Genomic DNA, 21,020 nt, shown 5'->3' with positions numbered 1-21,020 from the left:
AGTGATGTCGATGATATAATGACGACTGTATGACAACGATGGCATGACGATGACGCCATAACGAGAATCTGATGACAGAGCTGGAATGACGGTGTTAGAAGGACAACTACGGAATCATGACAATATGGCAACAAATGCACGACCATGGCTGTATGACGACGACACAGTGACAACGGCGTCGTAATGAAAATTGAATGACAGCATTATTACGATGAAATGTCTAAGAAGAAATGAGGTCACTGGCAGTACAGCACGTGCAATCGGTGGGCTTAGCCGCCAGTGATGTGCGCAAGGCCACACCATCTGTTAGGTGCGCCAGGGAACCAGGAGACAAAGCTTTGCATCACCGTGACCAAACTGTCCTCTCTCATTGGTGGAAGCGAACACGTCACCGTATGCAACTAAACCAATGGAAGCACCTTCTGAACCAATGGAAGCTCTCTGTGCCTGTGAAAGGCCCCAGCCACATGAAACTGGGCAACGCGGCATCATGTGCACATCTCTCTGCTGCACATCTCTCTCACTTACGACAGCGCCAATGGCACGAAACTGAGCAACGAGATGAAAAAAGCTAACGCTTTAAGAACAGTTCTGCCAAGTTACCTGCCACAAGGCATGCATTTGCACAATGGATGCTTCAGTGACAATGGAAGCAATGTCGTGAGCTGGAGTGTTCAATAATAAAGCGAAGCTTGGTCAGTGGTGCTGAATCTTGAGTAAATGTGCGTGAGTAACGCATAGCTAGCGTTTCCATTATCTTTTTACACCGTTCACGATGCCATCCGCCCTTTTTGCAGTTAGTAATATGCTTGACTTGCGCAAGAGCCGCACCCTGCCAAGATTCAGAAGAAAAAATTATGGTACTTTGCATGGATAAATATGGTAATTTTTTTTTTGCTGCCTTTTAGCATAAAAATGCAACACCACGTGCGCAATGAAAGGAAAAGCAGAGACTAAGGGACATCTTGTCAACTGTGTCAATTCAGCCCTGTATGACGAGCAGCTCTGCCAATAAGATTGTCAGTTGTCGGTGTGGTGCCTACATCATCGTGTTGGACTAATGCAATAGCACCTGCAAGCTCTTTATTTTCTGCCATGCAAAACTTATGCTCTCTGCAGAAGTGTACCCAACACAGCCTTCACCGAATCAAACAAAATGTATCAAATGAGTTCACATTACACAATGTTTACAAATAAATGAATGCAAAACTCATTTTAATGCACTTCTGAGCATAATGTAGATACTCGACAATAAAGGAGCAGTAAACAAACACGAGAATAAAAAGAAAACAAAGCAACATACTATATGATGACATAATTTCAATCCCCTAGCATTTGTTTAGTTTCTCATAAGACAATCTACCCAATCTTTGACCACGCTTGTGGCCTACAGTAACGTTCCATTACCATACTCTGCCACAGTAAACACTACTTGCCAACAATATATTGGATCAGTACCTGGCGCGAACACTACTCTGGCTTAGTTTAGATAACTATTACATTGAACATACACTAAAACCTTCATTATGAACTTTAATTTCTTACACATCCTCACTGCCACAGTAAACAAAAATTATTTTTGTGATGTAGCATCACATTGAACATGTCACTCGGTGCATAAAATGTCATCAGATACAAATGACATCTTCCAGTGTGTCACAGGAGCATTATATTTTTCTCCAGTGTCCAACTATTGGGCCAATAAGTACAAAAATGTTGCACAGGTCACGTGCAGACTCACCTTCTTCCACTGTTGAATCCAACTGGGTGACCTTGAGAGCGAGCCGGTCAACCCTCTCCTGGAGGGCTGCCGCTCGGGTGACCAGGGCTGTGGCATCTTGGAACAGGGCACCAAAGAGGTCGTGTGCGTGCTTGGACAGCGATGATAACTGCCGCACGACATTGGCCAAGGAGCCGTTGGTCACACATTCAAGCTCACTAGGAACCTGCAGAAACGCGCAATGATCAGTATCATCACTACCTGTCGCAGTGCACAATCATGTGATTTTTTGCAATACGCAACGGAACAAAAACAGTTACTTTTTAAAATGGGTCAAATACAAATAAATTATCTACAAGACACTACGAACAAACGTTCCAGATAGTTTTATGTCTAACACCGACAGGCCTTATGTTACCGAAACTTCAGTTGATACTGACACGACAGGAGTCGCCTAAACAATAGTACTTAATTTCGAAGGGTACACTTCTGCACACTGCATGAGGCGGAGGCAATTGCAAGACACGCCCTTTCTGTCAAAATGTTGGCTCCAGAGCAAGGCTTCTCTAGGCCGACCACTGTTGATTTCTTTCTGCAAACCCTTTGTTCTCTTTTATCTGGTTCTGTACTCCGTAACAAAGAATCGTCTCGACAGGAACGCATCCGCATTTTAGCAGACTTCAAAAAATGCCACACGCGCACTGTGCCTCAACGTACCTGTACTGCAGGAGCACCTCTTGCATCCAGGGGCAAGGTGCCCCGGGACACGTGCACAGGTTCGATCAGCCGCTGCACCAGTGGCATTGCCGCCTGCCTGCCTCGGGCTGCTCAGCCACACACTGAGGCCCAGACACCACCACCGAGAAAACAGGAGAGTGGGAAACTTGTTTTCACAAGTGTCAAAATAAAGTCACCCACAGCAGCACAAATAATTGAATGCATGGGATTTGACACAAGAAAGCTGAACAGAAGGTCATGAGAAATGACATAGTGAAAGGCTCCAAGCCACTCTCCACTATGTAAAAAAAAAGAGACACTTGGGAGAGGGGTAGCTTGGAATGAAAACTGCCCCGACTATATGCTGAGAAGACATGTATGTATGAAGGGTGTTCACTAATAAAAAGATTCAAGATTTTTGGCAGTCTTCATTTTACTTTTTCCCATCTTGAAGAGCATCCTTAACTTAAAGTTAAGGATGCCTCTTGCCCCAAAGCTTCTTACTCACCTATTTGTCTACATAAGGCTTCAGAGGATCTCGGTGGGCTAGCAAAGAGGCACCTCTTACAATTCAAAGGCTATTTACTACACCAGAGTAAAAGCTGATTAATCTCTGTCAACTCTAATGACATAGTGAGACCAACCACAGCTACTGAATGCTGCTGGTGCAGCTGAAGCGTTTGCCGAGTGATGTTGCACCCTGTTCTTTTGGAAGCACACTGCTGTTCTCGGCTCAACGTGAAGAAAAAAAAAGAAACAAAAGAAAGAGAAGCACGGAGCAACGCTGACACGTTTGCAAACACAAAAGACAAATGTTTAGAAGGCCCTCAATGGACGAGTGCTCTACGTGTACAGAGGAAATCCTCTTTCGCAAAGTCAGAAGTATGCCCTGTACTCTGGTGTTTGACCTCATCAACCCAAGCACGCATTCTTTCTTCTTTTTCGCTCTTGCACTTATAAATGAAATGTACCTACTACATAACTCTTATATTTGCTCTGCAAGGTTCGCTACAAGTAAAAGACGATGGTTTATCGATTCGGTGCATTTCACACCGACGCGTGCAAAATGTGAAGCACACAGCAGTACCAAAAAATACACTTTACAGAGACAAATTTGCACAAATGATGTCATCAAAACCTCCCCCCCCCCCCCTTTTTTTAGCAGTGGCACATGAATAAAAATTTTGACGTGCTCGGGCTGCAAGACGTGCAATTCGATGCAGCAGTTCTGAAAACAATGAAAAACAGCATTCAAAAGGTTTTGGGCCAAACGTTCCGCAAGCGCTATCGTACATTCAATGGTATGTAACCAGGAACATTCCTACAGTCACCCAAAAGTACTCTTAAATTAATTTTTTTCCCGAGACCAAAAGCCTGCGGGCATAACGCACTCTATCGAGAGCATGTAAAACGCTTTTGATGACTAGCGGACAAGGAGATTGAAGCAGTTGTTGACACATCACCGGTCCCGCCCCTGCCCAAATCTGAACGTAAACAATTCGGACCGGAAACCGACAAGCGTCATGCGAAAAGCTGGTTTTGTGTTTGTTTTTTTCGTCCCACAGACGCCAGTTCGGCGTGAAACCGCCGAGAGAGGCGAAGCCGTCACATTCTCAGACAGCGCAGGATGAGGAAGTCCGGAAAGTCAAGCCGCGACACAGCGATGATTGACCGGCACTGTTCCCGCAGCGGAGAACCCCGAGCGCATCGCCGGCATGCGTCAAAAGGCGCGGCCCGCCAAGTACGGGCTTGTCGTAACCACGTCCTATCGCATTCTACGCGAGCTCGGTGTAAGATTTCGAAACATCATCGAGGCTCTCCGTGTCGTTCGTCACAAGGAATCCCGCGCGCGTGCCAAAAGAAAAAAAAAAAGTGTACATACAAAAAACAGCGCAAGCGGAAAAAGGAATGACCTCACCCACTTCGACAGAAGCTATGTTTCGTTCTACAGGGCCCCGTTCGTAGCAGCACAGATCTCGATTCAGCGCTCGCTTATAACATCAACGCAGACGTTATGCAAGCGATCGTAGCGTAATGTGCATATTAAGTTTGGCACGCAACAGGAACGCCTCGGACAATGCGTTCAGACACCGAGCGCGAGAGACAGCTAGGGGGTGACCACCGCGGTCTGCGCGCTGCCAGCGACTGGACTGGGTTCTCTCCTGCAATTACAATGTAGCTCTTTGCGTTGTGGTGGAAGTAAAGCATGAGTAAATTTAAAGAAATCGATGCACAACCGACAAGAACAAGGCAAGAAAGAAGAGTTTACACGTGTTTCCGCACTTTAAACACGTAATGATTCCTCGTATTAAGCCTATGTATATACAGGAAGTTTGGAGATTAGGTGCAGTCAGCAAGTTCACGCAAAGGCGCACAGGACGCGGCGAACACAGAGTAAAAAAACAGAGAAATTCACGAGCGCTTTTCTGGAGCGCTTGGCAAATGGGACGCGCAAAAACGCAAGGAAATTGAAGATCAAAACGATGGAAAGAAATCGCTCACCTTTACATCTAAATTCTATACGGGCACCCCGTGTCGGAACGACCCGTTGCCGACGACACTTTCTTCAGTAGATTAAAACCTACACGCAACCGATATGTTAAGAACTTGCGATGAAACACTCTAAAAACAACATTTCGCTAACCACCCGAGCACTCCTGCACAACCTTCAGCACAAGATGGCGACCTAGATGACACTTCTTTTGATAACTATTCTCATATAAATAATTGCGGCAATGTTATCACATAATTTTCTTTATTAGATTTAGCAGAGTATTGGCAATAACAGGCCTTTAAATTGAACTTTAGACTCTATTTTATAAATGCGGTCCTAATGGTGTCAAACGTCAATATGGCGGCGATGTTGTCAATCTGCGAGTACGCCAGTAGCGACGACGACGATGCGACGGAAAAAGAGGAACCCAAGGAGGATTATTCAAAGCTACCGAATACGACGCAGTCTGTTGTCGCAATTCGGAAGAAGTACCAATTAAATGCAGCTCCAGATGTTGCCATCAAGGTGAGGAAGCGATAAACCCGAGCACGTTCAGTTGTCGATGCATTTTTCCGAACATACTACTATTCATTTATGATCGCATTAGTGAAGCGTCGTTTTCTTGCTCCTGTAGGAGTCGGTTTGCGGTGTCAAACCAATTGACCCTACCAGCAAAGAACTGCTGTTCAACCCGAAATATGAAAACCTGTTTGCTCCTGTCGTGAGTATCAATCGCTCTTTTTACGTTGTCGTGTGACTAACATGAAAGCTTTGGTCATAAGAAGTCATATTTACCCGCTTCGATTGTCATTCTGAAATATATGAATTTACTGATCTAGTCATACGGTAGCCTGTTCCGCGTTCTCATCAGCACGTCCTTTTCTCCGGCTCCATCGCAATGTTTCCATATCTCGTGTGCACATGCATGTGACTTTCTTGCAGGTTGGGCCGGAAAACCCTTTCAAGAGTCAGCAGCAAAAAGCTGTTAAGAACACCTTGGCTGGATACGTCGAGCCTGCACATGTGAACGACTTCCACTTTGAGTCGCAAAGGCTAACGTTTAACAGCTATGGTGAGTGCTTTTTGGTTTAGCGAGGCACCGTGGCGGCAACTGTGGAATCGCCAATAGAAACTGATTAGTTACAAGCACGTGCTCTGCTCCCACTGTCTGGGATAGTGTCCATTTCTCTCAAATTTTATTTATCATACCCTCGGGGCCAGAGGCATAATAGTGGGGAGTGGTACAACATAAGATGTCGAACATAGAAAGTAAACAAAGCACAGAGATTAATATGAACAAAACACAATGCTAAAATACAAGAGGTTTCTTTCTATACAATGTTAGCTGCTGTGTCACAAAAAAGAAGTTCCTGGTTATGTTATGTTAGCTAAAGTTTTACGAAAAAGGCTGTTATCAGTAGTATGTACGATATCAGCGGGAAGATGGTTCCAATCTATACATGTGCGAGGGAAGAAAGACTGGGGAAAATTCTTTGTGTGGCATAGATAAGCCCCAAATTTATGACAAAGATCAACACGCTGTGATACATAATTCGCTCTTGTAAAGAATTGCCTGTGCAGTGTAGGATGATGATGATGAATCATATGACGAGAGTGCTAGACATGCAATTCTATGTCGACCAGACAGCAAAGGAAGACTAAGATTATGCTTCATGGAAGAAATGCTCGCATTTCTATTTTAATTAGAAAATATAAATCAAACTGAGTTATTTTGGACAAGTTCTAAAGCCGTTTTCAGGTTATCTTGGCCAGGATCCCATACAGAGGTAGCGTATTCTAATCTAGGACATATTAGAGTTCTATAGAGTAGGTGTTTTAGGCTAGAAGTTGAGCTAGCGAAGTTACGGCGCAAGTAGCCTAACATACGGTTAGCATTGTTAATAACGTGTTCTGTGTGAATTGACGACAAGTTTGTAGTTACATGGACACCTAAGTACTTGCAAGAGTTAACTGTTTCTAAAGGAACACTGTTTAAGTGGTAAGTGGCACGTTGGCAAAAAACACAGGATACATTTAGTACTTTACATTTATTCATATTCTGTTATTGCTCTAGACTTTACAGGTATACTCCTGTCTTATTATGCAGGCTATGCACTCGACCCCACGGCTGACGGATCCATGGACGAGGGCCACAAGATGGTCAGTTCCTCGGATGGTGCTTCTTCAAGCAGTTCCCTGACCGTGTTCGAAAAGACAAAACCTCGACCGGGCGACAAAAGGAAGAAAGCCAAGAACAATGACCCCTCTGACATTGATGGTTTTGCCGGACCCTGGGCCCCATACAGGGATGAGAGACGAAATGTCAAGCCAAGTGAGGTACAGCCGAGCCGCTCCATGCATAGCTCACATTTAGGCTTTTGGAGTGAAACTCGCATAGAAATGTTTCAAGCATAAATTTACTGTTGCGTGGAAATAGAGAGTTTTAGCTCGTCCGTAAACTTCGCACTGTTTACGGGTTACTTGGTTACCTGAGGTGTGGACGGCAGCAGCACAGCTGGTAGCGACACATTGTGACGCTCTGTCTAACTACAATGTCTTTGAAACATTTTTGTGTTGCGAAAAATCATAGGAGGGCTGCATGTTAACGATTATATCGGTGCAGACACTTTGCATGAGCAGTTAAGTACAGTGTGACAGGTCACTGGAAGTATTAGCTTTGTGTGCTCTCTGTGTTAAAGTTGTTGCTGCCAGCCTTGTTGCTGCAGTACACCTCTCTGATAACCCAGTATTCCACAAAAGGTAATATACTTGCAGACAAACTGAAGCTCTCTGATACCTGAACCTATCAATTCATTGCATTACTGTGGTAAATGATTCGATATTGGTGTAAAGAGCATTGAGGCATTACGTTGTTTACAACGGAGAAAAAACAGCATGAAGGCAGGACACAAAGTACACAGAGTGAAGGAACTACAGCACAAGGCGTAGAACGCATGAAGTTGGTTTTTAGTGCACGACACAAACTGGGAGCCCTCTGCATAGAGGTAAACACTGACAGGCACAAAAATATAAAATGTGAGACGAAACGTGCAAATAAATGTGTAGAATGCAAGAGCGCATTTGTATATGTTATCCCGTTGTCATGTGGATGCAGTACTATATGTTTGGGGTACAAAAATCGGGCATTACCGGGTTTTACCAAAAACTGAAGGACCCTAAGTTATAGGACGAATTTGGGTAAAGGTATGAAAAACACTGTTTCATTGTGTAAGTTCTTCCAGTCTGTGTACTGCATTTTTTTGGTAAACCAATCAGCCCATGTAGGCACAATCCTGCATTTACAGGTAAAGAAATGCTAGAAGCTGTAAACACCACATTGTGCTTAACCCAGAAATGTAAATTTCCTGCTGACAAATGATCTTGCACTAAGAGGTTCACAGCTTTGTTCAGAGCAGTCCTGTGGCTGGTGGAATTTTTGAAAGGGAGTCTTGTTTTGCACGTGGGGAGTAAGGAAATAGCCATGGAGAAATTATAATGTCTTAACTGCTTTCTGGCATGGCACAAATGAGAAGGCTTGTGGCTCAGAGTTATTGCGATGCTGTGCAATTTGCAGGAGGAGCAGGAAGAACTGGATGAAATTATGGCAAAAAGGAACAAAAAGGGTCGACGCACCGAGGATAAGCCGATGGAAGAGAAGACGGTGCTGCACAGTAAGTGGCTTCTCTATGTTTTTTTCTTCCTCATCTAGGTCACGTTAAACATTATTATAGTTTGAAGTGCATTGTCTGTCGAGCCGTTCCCATTTTGCATCACATAGTATACTTACCAGGGGTTCCATGGTAAATCGGATTGTCTTCACTGTTTATGCATGTTACTCTATTCTTAGGACTGTGATCTAAACTCAGAATTGCAAATTTCACAGTGCACTCGTTAATTTCAGTTTGTATGTCTGAGTTACGAACAAATTCAGTCTTTGTTCCATATTTTTGCTCACGGGTAACCAACCTAGACTGGGTTCAACACCCTGGTTCAGTTTGTGTGCTCTGTTCATGATTTGTTTTTTGACAGCAGATGAGTGAGCTCATGTGAAATATAGCATGATCTTCACATGCTCAACTCCATAGATACAATGCTAATGGGCTAAGCGTTAATTTTATGAGGAAGAAACGTGCTTGAGTTAGCAGAAAAAGGTCTTTCAGCTCCCATGCAGTAGCCTTGTTCACAGTCACTGCAAATGGAAGTGATTAGGCGGTTGTGTCGTTCTCACATGATCCGTTGCTTTAGTGGAAGGGTGACAGCTTGCTATTTGTGCTTTCCACCCGTTCTTAATGCAATTCACCTCGACCAGACAGCCTTCCACTCAATAGTATCTCTTTTCATCTTGTAGTGCCGAACATGGGACAAGGGACTTTGAGAAGGAACTAGTAAATGCACATGAATAAAATGTTGAACTGATTTTATTCATGCAAACATAGGTTGTAATGACAAGCTGTGCATTATTGTTTGTGTAATTTGTTCACTAAACGTCATTTGGTGGTTAAATGCTGTCCTTGCTGTTTCCTTCAACTCTGTTTCCAACGTTACACCCGATTAGGTTAAACGGCCCACAACCACCAACACCCAGAGACTTTGACGTCACTCTGCCAATGTTATGATTTCTGACACGTGTGCTTCATGCCTCTGCAGTCAAGGACCCGTACGACTACCAGGGCCGGTCGTTCCTGCACGTTCCACAGGATGTGGGCGTGAATCTCCGCTCGAGCGAGCCACCCGACAAGTGCTTCCTGCCCAAGCGTCTCATCCACACCTGGTCGGGCCACTCAAAGGGCCTGTCGGCAATCCGCTGGTTCCCTCGGTCCGCCCACCTGCTGCTCTCTTGCAGCATGGACTGCAAAGTCAAGGTACGACCTTGTTCAAAGCACAGAGTAAGATAGGCAGGAGTGCTGACTTGCCTGATAAGGCAACCAACATATGCCATGCCAATTCAAACTTTGTGGAGCAGCGCACAGGTAATGTTGAAACATTACTGATCCTAGCAACAGCTGCACTCTATGTCGCCTGTGCCCTCTCGTAACAACAGTAGTGCAGGCTTTTAGCACAACAAAAGGCCTCTTGTACTTTTTCTAGCTGCAGAACAAGCTGGCACACTTCACTTTGATGACATGCAATCGCTGCTACCCTTCGCGATCTCCCCATTGTTGGACTGGCTGGCAGGCACCGTTCTTTCAATGTACAGGCTGTATTTTTTTCTTTTTTTTTCTTGTTACCCTGTTCATACAGCTTTGTGCATACTGACGTTTGCCTCGAGAGTGGGGACAAGTACTTTGCCACAATACAGCAGAGCTCTACAGTTATGCTTCTCATAGAATTTCAGGATTTTATAGAGTGGTTGGCAAAACATATTCTGTAAGGGAAGCATGTTGGCAACATTCCACTGTGTAATTCACTGTTGAATGCTGAATCTGCTGGTTCTGCTCATGGTGCCGACCTACATATGTGGCAGTGTCGAACATAAACTGCAGCGAAGGGTTACAGGGTGGGCACAGTTGTTCCCGATTTCTACATGGTGTGTATGGTGCAATATCTGCTAGTCTGCATGCTTTTCGCTTCAGGAATTTCTACATGTCCATGCTTGTGTCTTCAATAAAGGATGACAAATATTCCTAAAGACAGTGGATTTGAGAAAGTATACCCCACAGTGGTCAGCGATTGCATGATAGTCAATGATAACCCCATCAGGTAATTGATATTCATTGACTGACTGCAGATAATATATGGTGAGACACTGTTAACAAAGCCGAATCAATTTTACACCTGGGCAGCACAGGCAAGTATGCAATTGCACATAAAGTTGCTGCTAAACACACATATCATTATTATGACATTGAATGTCACAATGACAATAGCTGCAGCGAATTCAATAAGGTTCTTTGCCAATCGTAATATAATTTTAAGAAGCTAGCTTGCAGAATAATTTATGCACAATTATTTCAGATTACCTCAGAAATGTGCTTTTGGCATGTGGTCGCAGCTGTTAGCTTGGGAATGAGAAAGTATGCATTTGACAGACAAATGAGTTGAGAATTCACTGCCCCACAAGTGAGATTAAACTTTAAAGCAACATAGCAGTTCATCTCTGTTGTGCCCTTGTGGCATGGGTAATACTCGTCATCCTTGTCCATGATAACCTCATTCTAATAAATAGAACTCTTAACTGCCGTTTTAGACCTGCCTTGCTCACGGCTAGCACTTTTGGAATGCAGTTGTGGGAGGTGTACAACGAGCGGCGCTGCATCCGGACGTACAACGGCCACCGGCAGGCGGTTAGGGACATTGCCTTTGACAACAAGGGCGAGCGCTTCCTCTCGGCTGGCTACGACCGTTATGTCAAGCTCTGGGACACAGAGACGGGTGAGTGACATGCGCGTCCCGGATTTAAATTCGAGGAAGTTCCACACTGGACATACATGACACTAGTTGCCCGTTTGAGCGACTGCAACTTGCTTTCCATTTGACTTTACGGAGTCTCTGAAGCACAGACACTGGATTGTTTTTCCTGATGCAACATTTTTTCATCCACAGCATGCTCACACAGCTGTGTATATTGCATGTTTGTACCACTGTAATGTTCATTTTTCTAGAATTGTCAAACTTTTCACATTGATTTGCTAAGAAATGTTTTCTTTGAGCAAACACATGCCTATGGTCTCACTGCCTTGCAACACTTTCTTGCATTTATACAGGCAACTGCATAGCAAGGTTCACCAATCGCAAAGTGGCTTACTGTGTCAAGTTCAACCCTGACCACGACAAGCAGAACTTGTTTGTGGCTGGCACCTCAGACAAGAAGATAGTCTGTGTGAGTCTTGCTGTTTCAGCTTCTGATTGCTTTTAATTGTTCTATTTCTGTTGCTTGCTTGCAGTTGTTCACTTTTAGTGTCTGAAAAAAATTTGTCAGGTATTCATGTGAGAAAAGGTAATATTCCTTCTATAGTTGCAAGTACCACAGTGTTAAGTCTTAGCTTTTGTTTATGGTCACGAGTTCTGTGCGATTTATGATGAAAGCTCACTGTGTTCTCGTGATGTTGTTTACTTGAAAAGACAGTGGACCATCTGTGCTTTTAAGTTTTTTTTCAAATTTTGTTATGCTTATTAGTGCTGCATGTGACGTGATGACAAAAAATAAGTTTTCAGTTGCTTTTGTGTTAGGCTGTAGTGTCATTATGTACACGTTGCATTTCTCAACATCTGTTTTAGAGAGCTTTAGATTGCTGTCTGTAATAGTATATAATTTCAGAGATCAGTTTAGATATCTGTATGCACTCTGGACATGAAAAAAACGTTTCATTTTGCCTGTATGAGCTAATTGAAAGGCATCAGTTGAAGCAGTATTACACAAATTTTTAAGTATTTGGATGTCATTAATTTACAAGCTCTCATAAAAGTATTCATTACTACTGCTGTTTGGTTCACTTTCATAATATGCATACAACGAAAACTCGTTTACCTGTAATGACTTCTAACTAGGTTCATGTAACAGGGTGTTAAGAGAACAACATAAGTTGTAGGCATATCTGTCGTTCCTAATATCAAAGATTATGAATCGGTATCAGTGCTGCTATCAGTATTTGTTCCAATCACATTTTACAGTTGCACTTTCCATTTCCTCTTATCCATAAACAGTGGGACATCAGAACCAAAGAGATTGTCCAGGAATATGATAGGCATCTTGGCGCTGTTAACACCATCACATTCGTTGATGACAACCGCCGCTTCGTCTCCACATCTGACGACAAGAGCATGCGTGTCTGGGAGTGGGACATCCCCGTCGACATGAAATACATTGCGGACCCTTCCATGCACTCCATGCCTGCAGTCACACTATCGCCCAATGGTACGTTGTAGTGACTTCAAGGCAGTACTGTGTGTCTGTCACTCTGCTCAGTGACAACCTAAAAATTCAGTACAAGCTCCAGTTACAAAACCACACTACACTTGCCGATTCTGTGGTTGCGCAATTGAAAACAAGAGTACTCGAGAAATGGCAATTTTGAAAGAAGTTCACTTCTGCTGTAAAGTCCCGGAGATGAGCAAGTATAGTTGACAGATGCATCTATACAAATTTCCTTTACAGCAGTGTATATTTGGCTCTGCATTGTTAAGTTGTCGCTGGCTATGGCTTTGTGTTCCTTGTGTTGTTTAACATTTGCGGAGACATACTAAGTACAGACCGTATCTACAATAATTAAGTCAAAACGTTTCTTCTCAAATGTCTAGGTGAAAGAGGGAGGAGAATCAGCTTTAGTGTCAAAATATGGCAGTTGGTGATGGCCATCACTGCATGCTCAAAATAATGGAATGACAAATCCACCTGGCTTGTGAAAAGAAGGAAGGTTTAAAAGGTTTAACTATATAACTACAACTTGTGGACATCAGGTTATGTTGAATCACATACAGCTAAACCTCGATATAACAAAGTATTTAACTTTTCATTGTTCCTTGTCCATAGAACACTATGTATTTTGAACCTCAATAATAACGAAGTGTGTTTATACACAATTTCAATATAACAAGATCTCACTGCCACCGCGAAGGGATACCGAGGCAACGAATGGAAACTTCCGTAGATGCAGATGGTCAAATGGTTGAATTACATGCGGCTCCTTGCGAATGCTCCTCTCAAATCGCGTGACCGAAACCAACCGCTGAAGCAGAGGAGCGTCATGTTCTGTATAAAGTCCAAGTGCGATAACATCCTATGATGCCCTGTACACAGGTTGGTGTGCAACTGCTTCCCTAATGCGGTCGTGGCTGTGCACAACTGTTAGCGTGGCTTAGCACACACGCAGCCCAAGCGCACCCTGTTTTAGAGGTAATCTGCCTCACGTGGAAAGAATGGGCAAGCTGAGATGGCATTGCGTCATGTGTCCTCTTTTCGTGCGTTTAGTGCTGGGAAGTTGCGTAATCACGAGTTTCAGAGATGTGTGTGAAACGAGAAGCAGGTGAAGCATTTGTTCCCAGCTGCCGCCACTTTTCATGAGAGCATCTTCCCACTGCGGGCGACACTATCATCTGCCGGGGCGAAGTGGACGCGAAAGCTTGGCTGGCTTTACTTCATACTGCCAGTTGAAGATATCATTGACACGGCATGAAACTGTATCTTTGGTTGCCATCTGAAATCCAACAAAATTATTTTTTTTTTCTAATTCAAATTTGCTGTTCCAATTGCCCAATAATTTGGAAGATCTTGTGGCCCATCCGTGTAAGAAAAATTTATCGGTGACTCTAGTTTCTTGCACAAAATATCAAATTTCAATATAACGAAGCAAATTGCAGATTTTACCAACTTTATTATATCGTGGTTTAACTGTATATAAATTTTGTACCTTTGTGCATCTGGTATGTGACATTTGCTATGTATATTGGTCGCCAGCGCAAGTGCTTCACTGCAGCCACTGGTTGCAGGAATACGTCATCCACTCACTGCGCCAAATTACGGCATATTTTGCAGCATAAACTCAATGTTACATCAAATTACATGGCACATGATGCAACTATTGTTTGGTCGCAAATGCAAGCACTAAGAGAAGTCTCTTTGCCTTCGTAGCATTGCGTATGATGTATGAAATGGAGTATAGGCTTACCCAATTTTGGACAATTTACGCAATTTTGGACAGTTTTATATTATCATCCTCCACGAGCACGTGGAATAACATTTCCATGGCTTTTCACACAGGAAAATGGTTGGCATGCCAATCGATGGACAACAAGATCATGATCTTCTCAGCCCTCAATCGTTTCAAGTTGAACCGGAAAAAGACATTTGAGGGACACATGGTATGTGTTCTCAAAAGTTATCGACACTCTGGGTCGCACTTCTTGTTTGTCCCGCCTCCTGTGCCTCCCGTATGACTAGACGTTGACCTCTTATTGTATTTTTAGGTTGCCGGCTACGCTTGTGGTTTGGACTTCTCACCAGACATGAGGTAAGCATGTCACTCTCCTTTGCAAAGCAACACAAGAAGCAGAGCCGATGTTGAACCAACATTGGCCCATACTGTCTGGGTAGTGACAGTATTTGCTCTTGCATTAGCCTCTCTTTTGCTGCTGCAAGGAGCTACCTATGTTTCTGAAGTACAAAACATGTTAGGTTAAGGTTAGGTTTCTTACAGCTAGCCAGAAAGAAAAGTAACACTGCAATGCATAGGAATGCTAGCAATCTCTGTCAAATCTTTCTCCAGTAGCAAGAGAACACTAAAGACTATAGCCAATGTTCCATTGCAGGTCCTCTGTACAACGCGCATGTCTGAATTATTTGTGAAATTTAAAAAGTTAGAAATATTAGGTTCATTACCAGTACCACTTGTTAACAGCATTTAGATCTGAAATACCGTAATTCAACATGGTGTCCACATATTCCCTTTAGCAAATTTAAGAGTTAATCCCACCTCTTGCATTATGAGGCATAACACATCATCATCGTCTTATTCCACGGTAACATATTGGCAACTCTTTCAGTATTGTCTACCTTGCGTACAAACAAATGGAGAACAGCTTGCACACCTTATCAAAGAAAGTTACATTGGAAATCATGCCCTAATTGTCTTTTCTGATATTTTGTGCTTTCTGATCAGAAATATTTTCTGTATATTTTGCTCTTAAGAATTCTCTTACACTATCTGCTTCATTGCTGTCTCTGTGACCTGGTTGTGGTAGGGTTAGTCAAGCTGCCCGAGTGCAGCTTTCTTCATGATCGTCACCACGAGGGTGCATTCATATTATGTACTGATATGGTGTAATAAATCAAAAACCATATAGCACCTTTGGTCATGTTTTTTCTCCTTGCTTTGAAATTCTGTTGTTCTCTTGCAGCTACTTGATATCCGGTGATGCTGATGGGAAGCTGTACGTTTGGGACTGGAAGACGACAAAGTTGTATACGAAGTTCAAGGCTCATGATGCAGTATGTATCAGCACCCTCTGGCATCCACACGAAACATCAAAGGTGGCCACCGCTGGCTGGGACGGCACCATCAAGTTCTGGGACTGAGCCCAACACAAAGCATTGCTGTAAATAAAATCTCTGTATCATAAATAAAAACTGTATGTAAAGTCGTAAAAACATCTAATGTTTTCATAAACTAATGCTATAAAGAAAAGACATTGCACAAAAATAAAAACACTGATGACGTAATAGTTCTGCAGAAACCCGCAAGGTGGTTTCCACCTTGTGGATTTCTGCAGCACTATTACGTCAAACGCTTGCCTTTGCTTTGAGTTGATGAATTCAACTTCACCCTGCCATCTTCTAGCCACCTGGTTAGCTCAGATGGTAGAGCGGCTGCCCCGGAAAGGCGGTGGTCCCGGGTTCGAATCCCGGACCAGGAAGAATTTTTCTTCAACTGGGAGGCTTTTTTTTTTCGAGGAACCCGTATGGGTTTCCTTCGTAGCACTTAGCTACGTTTGGGTGGCTGTCTCATTTCCCTTTATTAAAAACACTTATCTAGAATTTCATCTAGATGGAGCCGTCCAGATAAAGCGAGATGACTGCTATATGAATCTTATTGCAAGCACTAGATACCAGTTCCAAAGTGTTGTTGATCGGCTCATGATGGTATGCTTTGCTAAATGAAAAGCTGTATGTTATATGCCACAGCACTGTTTTGGAAATCGAACACAAATTGTAAAATTTTAGATCACTGATAAAAGAGTTCCTTTCTAGCCAGCATCACACCAGCATTAGCTACAAAGCTGGAGTTTGAAAACAAGGTAAGCTAAAAAGGAGTATGATGCAAATATATGTATATGTATAAAGGAATGCTGACTGACGGCTATAGGACAAATGCTTCTGAATGCTTAGGTTCAAATGCTATAGTGATCGGATTTTTAATAATGTGGTGGAGCTCAATTTTAAGTAATTCCATGAAAATTGCGAGGTAGTTCTATAAACGTAAAATTCGTAAATATTCTGTTGCTGCAACTCCAGGACCTGGACATTCGCTTACTATAATGAGTGAACAAGCATGGTGTCGCGCGCGCACAGGCAAACAAACGCATATCACTCGATAAGCTCGTCAAAAACGTTGGCGTGAGGTAGAGCGGCAGCAGCAGTGAGCGAATTGACCTTCGTGCTGCCTCGTTTCAACGCCATCTAAGCGGCGAGGCGAGAACACAGCGCACACGAAGCCTTGAGCGCTCGGCGCACCTAGACTCTGTACTAATCGCAGATCGCTTTCCAGATAGGGCCCGATCGGCCGCGCCATAGACAGCTGCATCCAGAGTATAACACCCCTGGGTGTCTTGGAAGAGGCACCAAGTGCTTTCCTTCCGGCGCAGTAGGAGACGGCGTGCTTCCTCCCAGCTTTCCTCCTTTGCGCGCGCGAGATCAAGCCACCATCCTCAGGTCACCCTCGCACGCTTTCACTCGCACCTAGAGCATACGACGTGCGGCCTCGTTGTTATCGCACTTGGACTTTATGCGGAACGTCACGGCGACGGCGGAATTGCGCCTGGACTGTCCAAATAGTTGTCACCGTAATAAAAATGGTTATCTTCATTTTTAAGAAATTTTGCTTCGTTAAAACGAGATTTAGAATGCATGGGTGTCTATGATTATTTCAATGGGGAATTACCAAGCAAGTCATGCCGTCGTCTTGCTGCTGTTGTCACAGATGTGCTCTCGTCACGCATACATGATGGTCTATCTGGAAATGCTTTGCAAAACGCCAAACTATGCGGGGCACCATGCAGCTGCCTGTAAAGATTCCCACAGAGCTGTGGATCTACATAATTATTTTTCTCACATTCTGCGGTCCGTATACTTTTTTATGCCCACTGTACATTTTAGGCGAGGTTACACAGTGGTGGTCTAAATGCGCCATTTGCGCCATTTTGCTACAATTTGATGCCTGCTCCTGGCTGTGCACTCATATGCCATTTGCGCGAACTGTGCAAAAGTTCGCTATTTTCGCGTTTTCACTGCAATACAATGTTTTCAGTAGGGTTGTGCAACTACAGTGAACGACCTATTTTTCGGACATGCCCGATAATTCGGACGCCTTCGCGGCAGTGCCACGGTGCCCCATAGAGTCAGTGTATAAAGAACGCCTGAAATTTCGGACGAAAAAACCCTTCACCGTCCCATTTTCCGGATTTTCGCCATGACTACAGGTCCGGAACGGCATTGATCGAAGTCACCACCGCCGCCATTTTGATTACCTCGCCGCCTCAAACGGGCGCTCTCGCACGAAGATCCGCTGGCAGCCGTAGCCACTACCGCGGCAACGCTAGGCCTAGCAACTTCGACGTTCGCTACCAAGCTTCTTGCTGTTTGATGCCGTGTTTTTTCATTCAAATAATTCTCCGCTGTTAGCAATGGCGCCTACCCCGCCTTTGTAATCCTCGCCAATAGCTTCGAAGCTCGGAAAGCACGACGTGTTGCATAATACTGGTTCGCGAAAGTCAGCTTCGTCTTAATCAGAAGTGTTACGCGGTGAAACATATGCGAAGTATTGCGGTGAAGCATACCAAGAGTGGGAAGGGGCAATTATCCCAGTACACAGTATGTATACCTTAATTATACACGCTTACACCCGCCGTCTTCTGTCACAGTACGAGTACCCATACTAATAATTGTACTGGCAGGCCTTCAGAGCTATTTCGGACGTGCCTGTGGCGATTTGAGCCTTTGGGGGCAGTAAAAGGTAGGGCTTCGAAAGGTCGGTCGGGTACTGACGACAAAAGTTACGGTTTTACGGCGAATCAACTCGTACCTATTCGCAGAGACCGACAAACTACCTCACAACGAAAGCGTGTGTACGGGATGGCACGGAAGTTGTTCTCCATCGCCATCATCTTTGCCACGCACCGCACGGAGGCATCTCGTCTTGGCGCCGTTCATAGACGCGTAGTCTCTTGTTGAGCTTCTAGTACTGTCATTGGGCGTAATACACATTTTGTCTAGTGCGGTAAAGCGTGTCAGCGCACATTTGCCATTTGGAATGCACATAAGACATTTTCCATCACTTTTCGACTCGTGCCTGACGCCGCAAATTGTTCCAGATCATTTGTAATATTATGTATGTCTCGCGCCCAGGCGCATATCCTTGTTATCGTTAGCGTACAAAACTTTATTTAATTGTTTACAAAATTCACTTCCTTGCCTAACCAAATAAAAATGTTTGCAACATACCGTGCATGGTATGCCGCCCGTGGTAAGACAAGCTTAACTGGTTGCGGAATTGGCTTTGTGTCTTGCTTCACTCTTGAGTAGCACTTACTGCCTGCACAGCAATAATAAGCTTCGCCGTGTAGCTACAAATTACTGCTTTACTACACTAAGTATTCCAAAAAGACCCAAACTTTCTAATCTGGAACTGCTCCAAATGCTGGTGTGACTGCTCCTAAACTGCTGCAGAACGACATTTTTCCTGCTCCAAAAATTGCTCCAAATTCTAAACTGGCTGGACCACTACTGGAGGTATTTTCTAGAGATATTTTATTGAAATACCAGAGCTCGATTTGCTGTGAATGCCCACTCTGTCCGTCACGCTGTCATCGTCGACAGGCCACCTACTCTATTTTCAATAATTTTTCAATAATGGATTTATTAGTAGAAGAGAAAATGAAGTTCGAAGTTCGATATTGTTGAATTTCGCATCAGAACTCCAGCGCTGGTACATCAGTGTGATGTCACGAATTTCAGATATTCTTTCTTTTTTTTTTTTTTCGTGCGTGGGCAGGCGTTGGCTCCGTGAAAGCTCCAGAAACTTGCTGTGCTCGATCTTTGGTTCCTTTCGAACACACTGTAGTCAATATTTACCGATAAAAGAATTAACTAGGCACTAGTAGATGCTGTCAAAATCAATGACGCCACGTCGAGTTGTTGCGGGAACTTGAAGGCGGCGGCGCTGCCCGTCTCTACATTTTGCGCGTTTTCTGGCGCATGCCGCTTCTCGCGGTAAAAGTTGTGTTTCTAGTATTACTGCGGGGTAACGTACTAATAGAGGTGAGACCATTTTTGTTTTCTTCTTTAGAGTTCGCTTCAAAGAGGACACTAGAAATATGTTGAGCCTGTATTATTGAACTACCCGTCTACAATAACAATAAAGCCACACTTGCCGAGAGAGGTGGCTTGGTGGGCCAGAAAAGACGCAAGAACGGTCGACGGGCGGCCACGTCACCTTGGAAGTCTCCGCGACAGCTCTGTGTGGCGTCATAGATAACGACGAGGTCTGCTCGGGCCAAGTTGACCTTTCGTCGATAGAGATGGAATACACTGTTCTGTAAAAAAAAGGCGAAGACTAAAGTTGGCAACATCGAAGAACTTTTAAATCACAGCGCCGCAAACACGAAAAAAAAAAAAGAAAGAACTTAAATCCGCGACGTCACACTGACGTTTCGGCGCTGGTGTTTCGGCGCGAAATTCAAAAATGGAGCTTCGTCTTTCATTTTATTCACTAATAATCAACCCATTATCGTGAAGTTAATGGAAATATAGAGTATTCAAGCTATACTTTGTTAGCTTCAATTGATTAATTGTTTCTCGTTAGAGTCTCTTGCGGCACTGTGCAGCAGGTATAACCGCGGCGGTACCCATCGTGACACGTGACGCGTACCCTGAGTGGTGATGTGAGTTCGCGTACTTCAGAGGCCACGGTGGTCAACGACGTGGTGAACGAAGACGACCCTGTGCGCCTCGCAAAGAAACTGTTCTTGCAAAGACTGCGGTACGTGGCAACGCTATAAAATTTTTGCCGTATCTAAGAACACCTCCCAAGTCTCTCTCTTATTGCAAAAGTGCAGCTTTTTTTTTTTTCTAGTTTGTGTGAATTGCATCTAACTTCTCCGACGACTCCATTCGCCCTTATCACCTCGTGCAGTAACATATAGATAGCCCCGGAGAAATTAAAGATTATGTGCTTTTATATACTAGCGCATAGAGAACCCAGATGGTCAGAAGTCAACTCTAATTTTTCTCTCCACAGCATCCCTCAGGGCGCAGTGCTGTTTTAATTGCGATGTCAAACTGTATTAGGTCTAACAAATACTGTGGCTGTATGCTGTATCCACAGCAGTCCAGCCTTTGGTGACTACGGTATACCTTACCGAGTCTTCCCTCTTCCGCAA

The 21,020-nt window shown here is 43.9% G+C and overlaps 2 protein-coding genes and 1 non-coding gene across 3 annotated transcripts in view; 2 read left to right on the top strand and 1 right to left on the bottom strand.

The window, feature by feature from the left end:
- Positions 1-5,169, bottom strand: part of SCAR (wiskott-Aldrich syndrome protein family member 3 SCAR) — a 30,171-nt gene extending 25,002 nt beyond the window's left edge. The window contains exons 1-3 of the mRNA XM_050171641.2: positions 4,940-5,169; positions 2,438-2,559; positions 1,742-1,946 (exon numbers count right to left, since the gene is read on the bottom strand). Of these exons, the coding sequence (XP_050027598.1) occupies positions 1,742-1,946; positions 2,438-2,524 (292 nt within the window). The 5' untranslated portion in view covers positions 2,525-2,559; positions 4,940-5,169. The remainder of the gene's footprint in view (positions 1-1,741; positions 1,947-2,437; positions 2,560-4,939) is intronic.
- A 101-nt stretch (positions 5,170-5,270) lies between these two features.
- Positions 5,271-16,014, top strand: LOC126522814 (pre-mRNA-processing factor 17). The gene is made up of 12 exons (XM_050171640.3): positions 5,271-5,456; positions 5,566-5,652; positions 5,874-6,003; positions 7,039-7,268; positions 8,506-8,602; positions 9,579-9,793; positions 11,156-11,303; positions 11,636-11,751; positions 12,576-12,786; positions 14,629-14,729; positions 14,835-14,878; positions 15,765-16,014. The coding sequence occupies exons 1-12, from the start codon at positions 5,271-5,273 to the stop codon at positions 15,940-15,942; spliced, it is 1,743 nt and encodes a 580-aa protein (XP_050027597.1). The 3' UTR covers positions 15,943-16,014.
- Positions 16,015-16,206: 192 nt separating this feature from the next.
- Positions 16,207-16,280, top strand: TRNAS-GGA (transfer RNA serine (anticodon GGA)). The gene has a single exon. It is a non-coding gene; the product is annotated as a tRNA-Ser (tRNA).
- The last annotated feature ends 4,740 nt before the right edge of the window (positions 16,281-21,020 follow it).

This window comes from Dermacentor andersoni, chromosome 6 (assembly GCF_023375885.2).
Source record: "Dermacentor andersoni chromosome 6, qqDerAnde1_hic_scaffold, whole genome shotgun sequence".
NCBI lineage: Eukaryota > Metazoa > Arthropoda > Arachnida > Ixodida > Ixodidae > Dermacentor > Dermacentor andersoni.
This window is presented reverse-complemented; position numbering and strand designations above follow the sequence as displayed.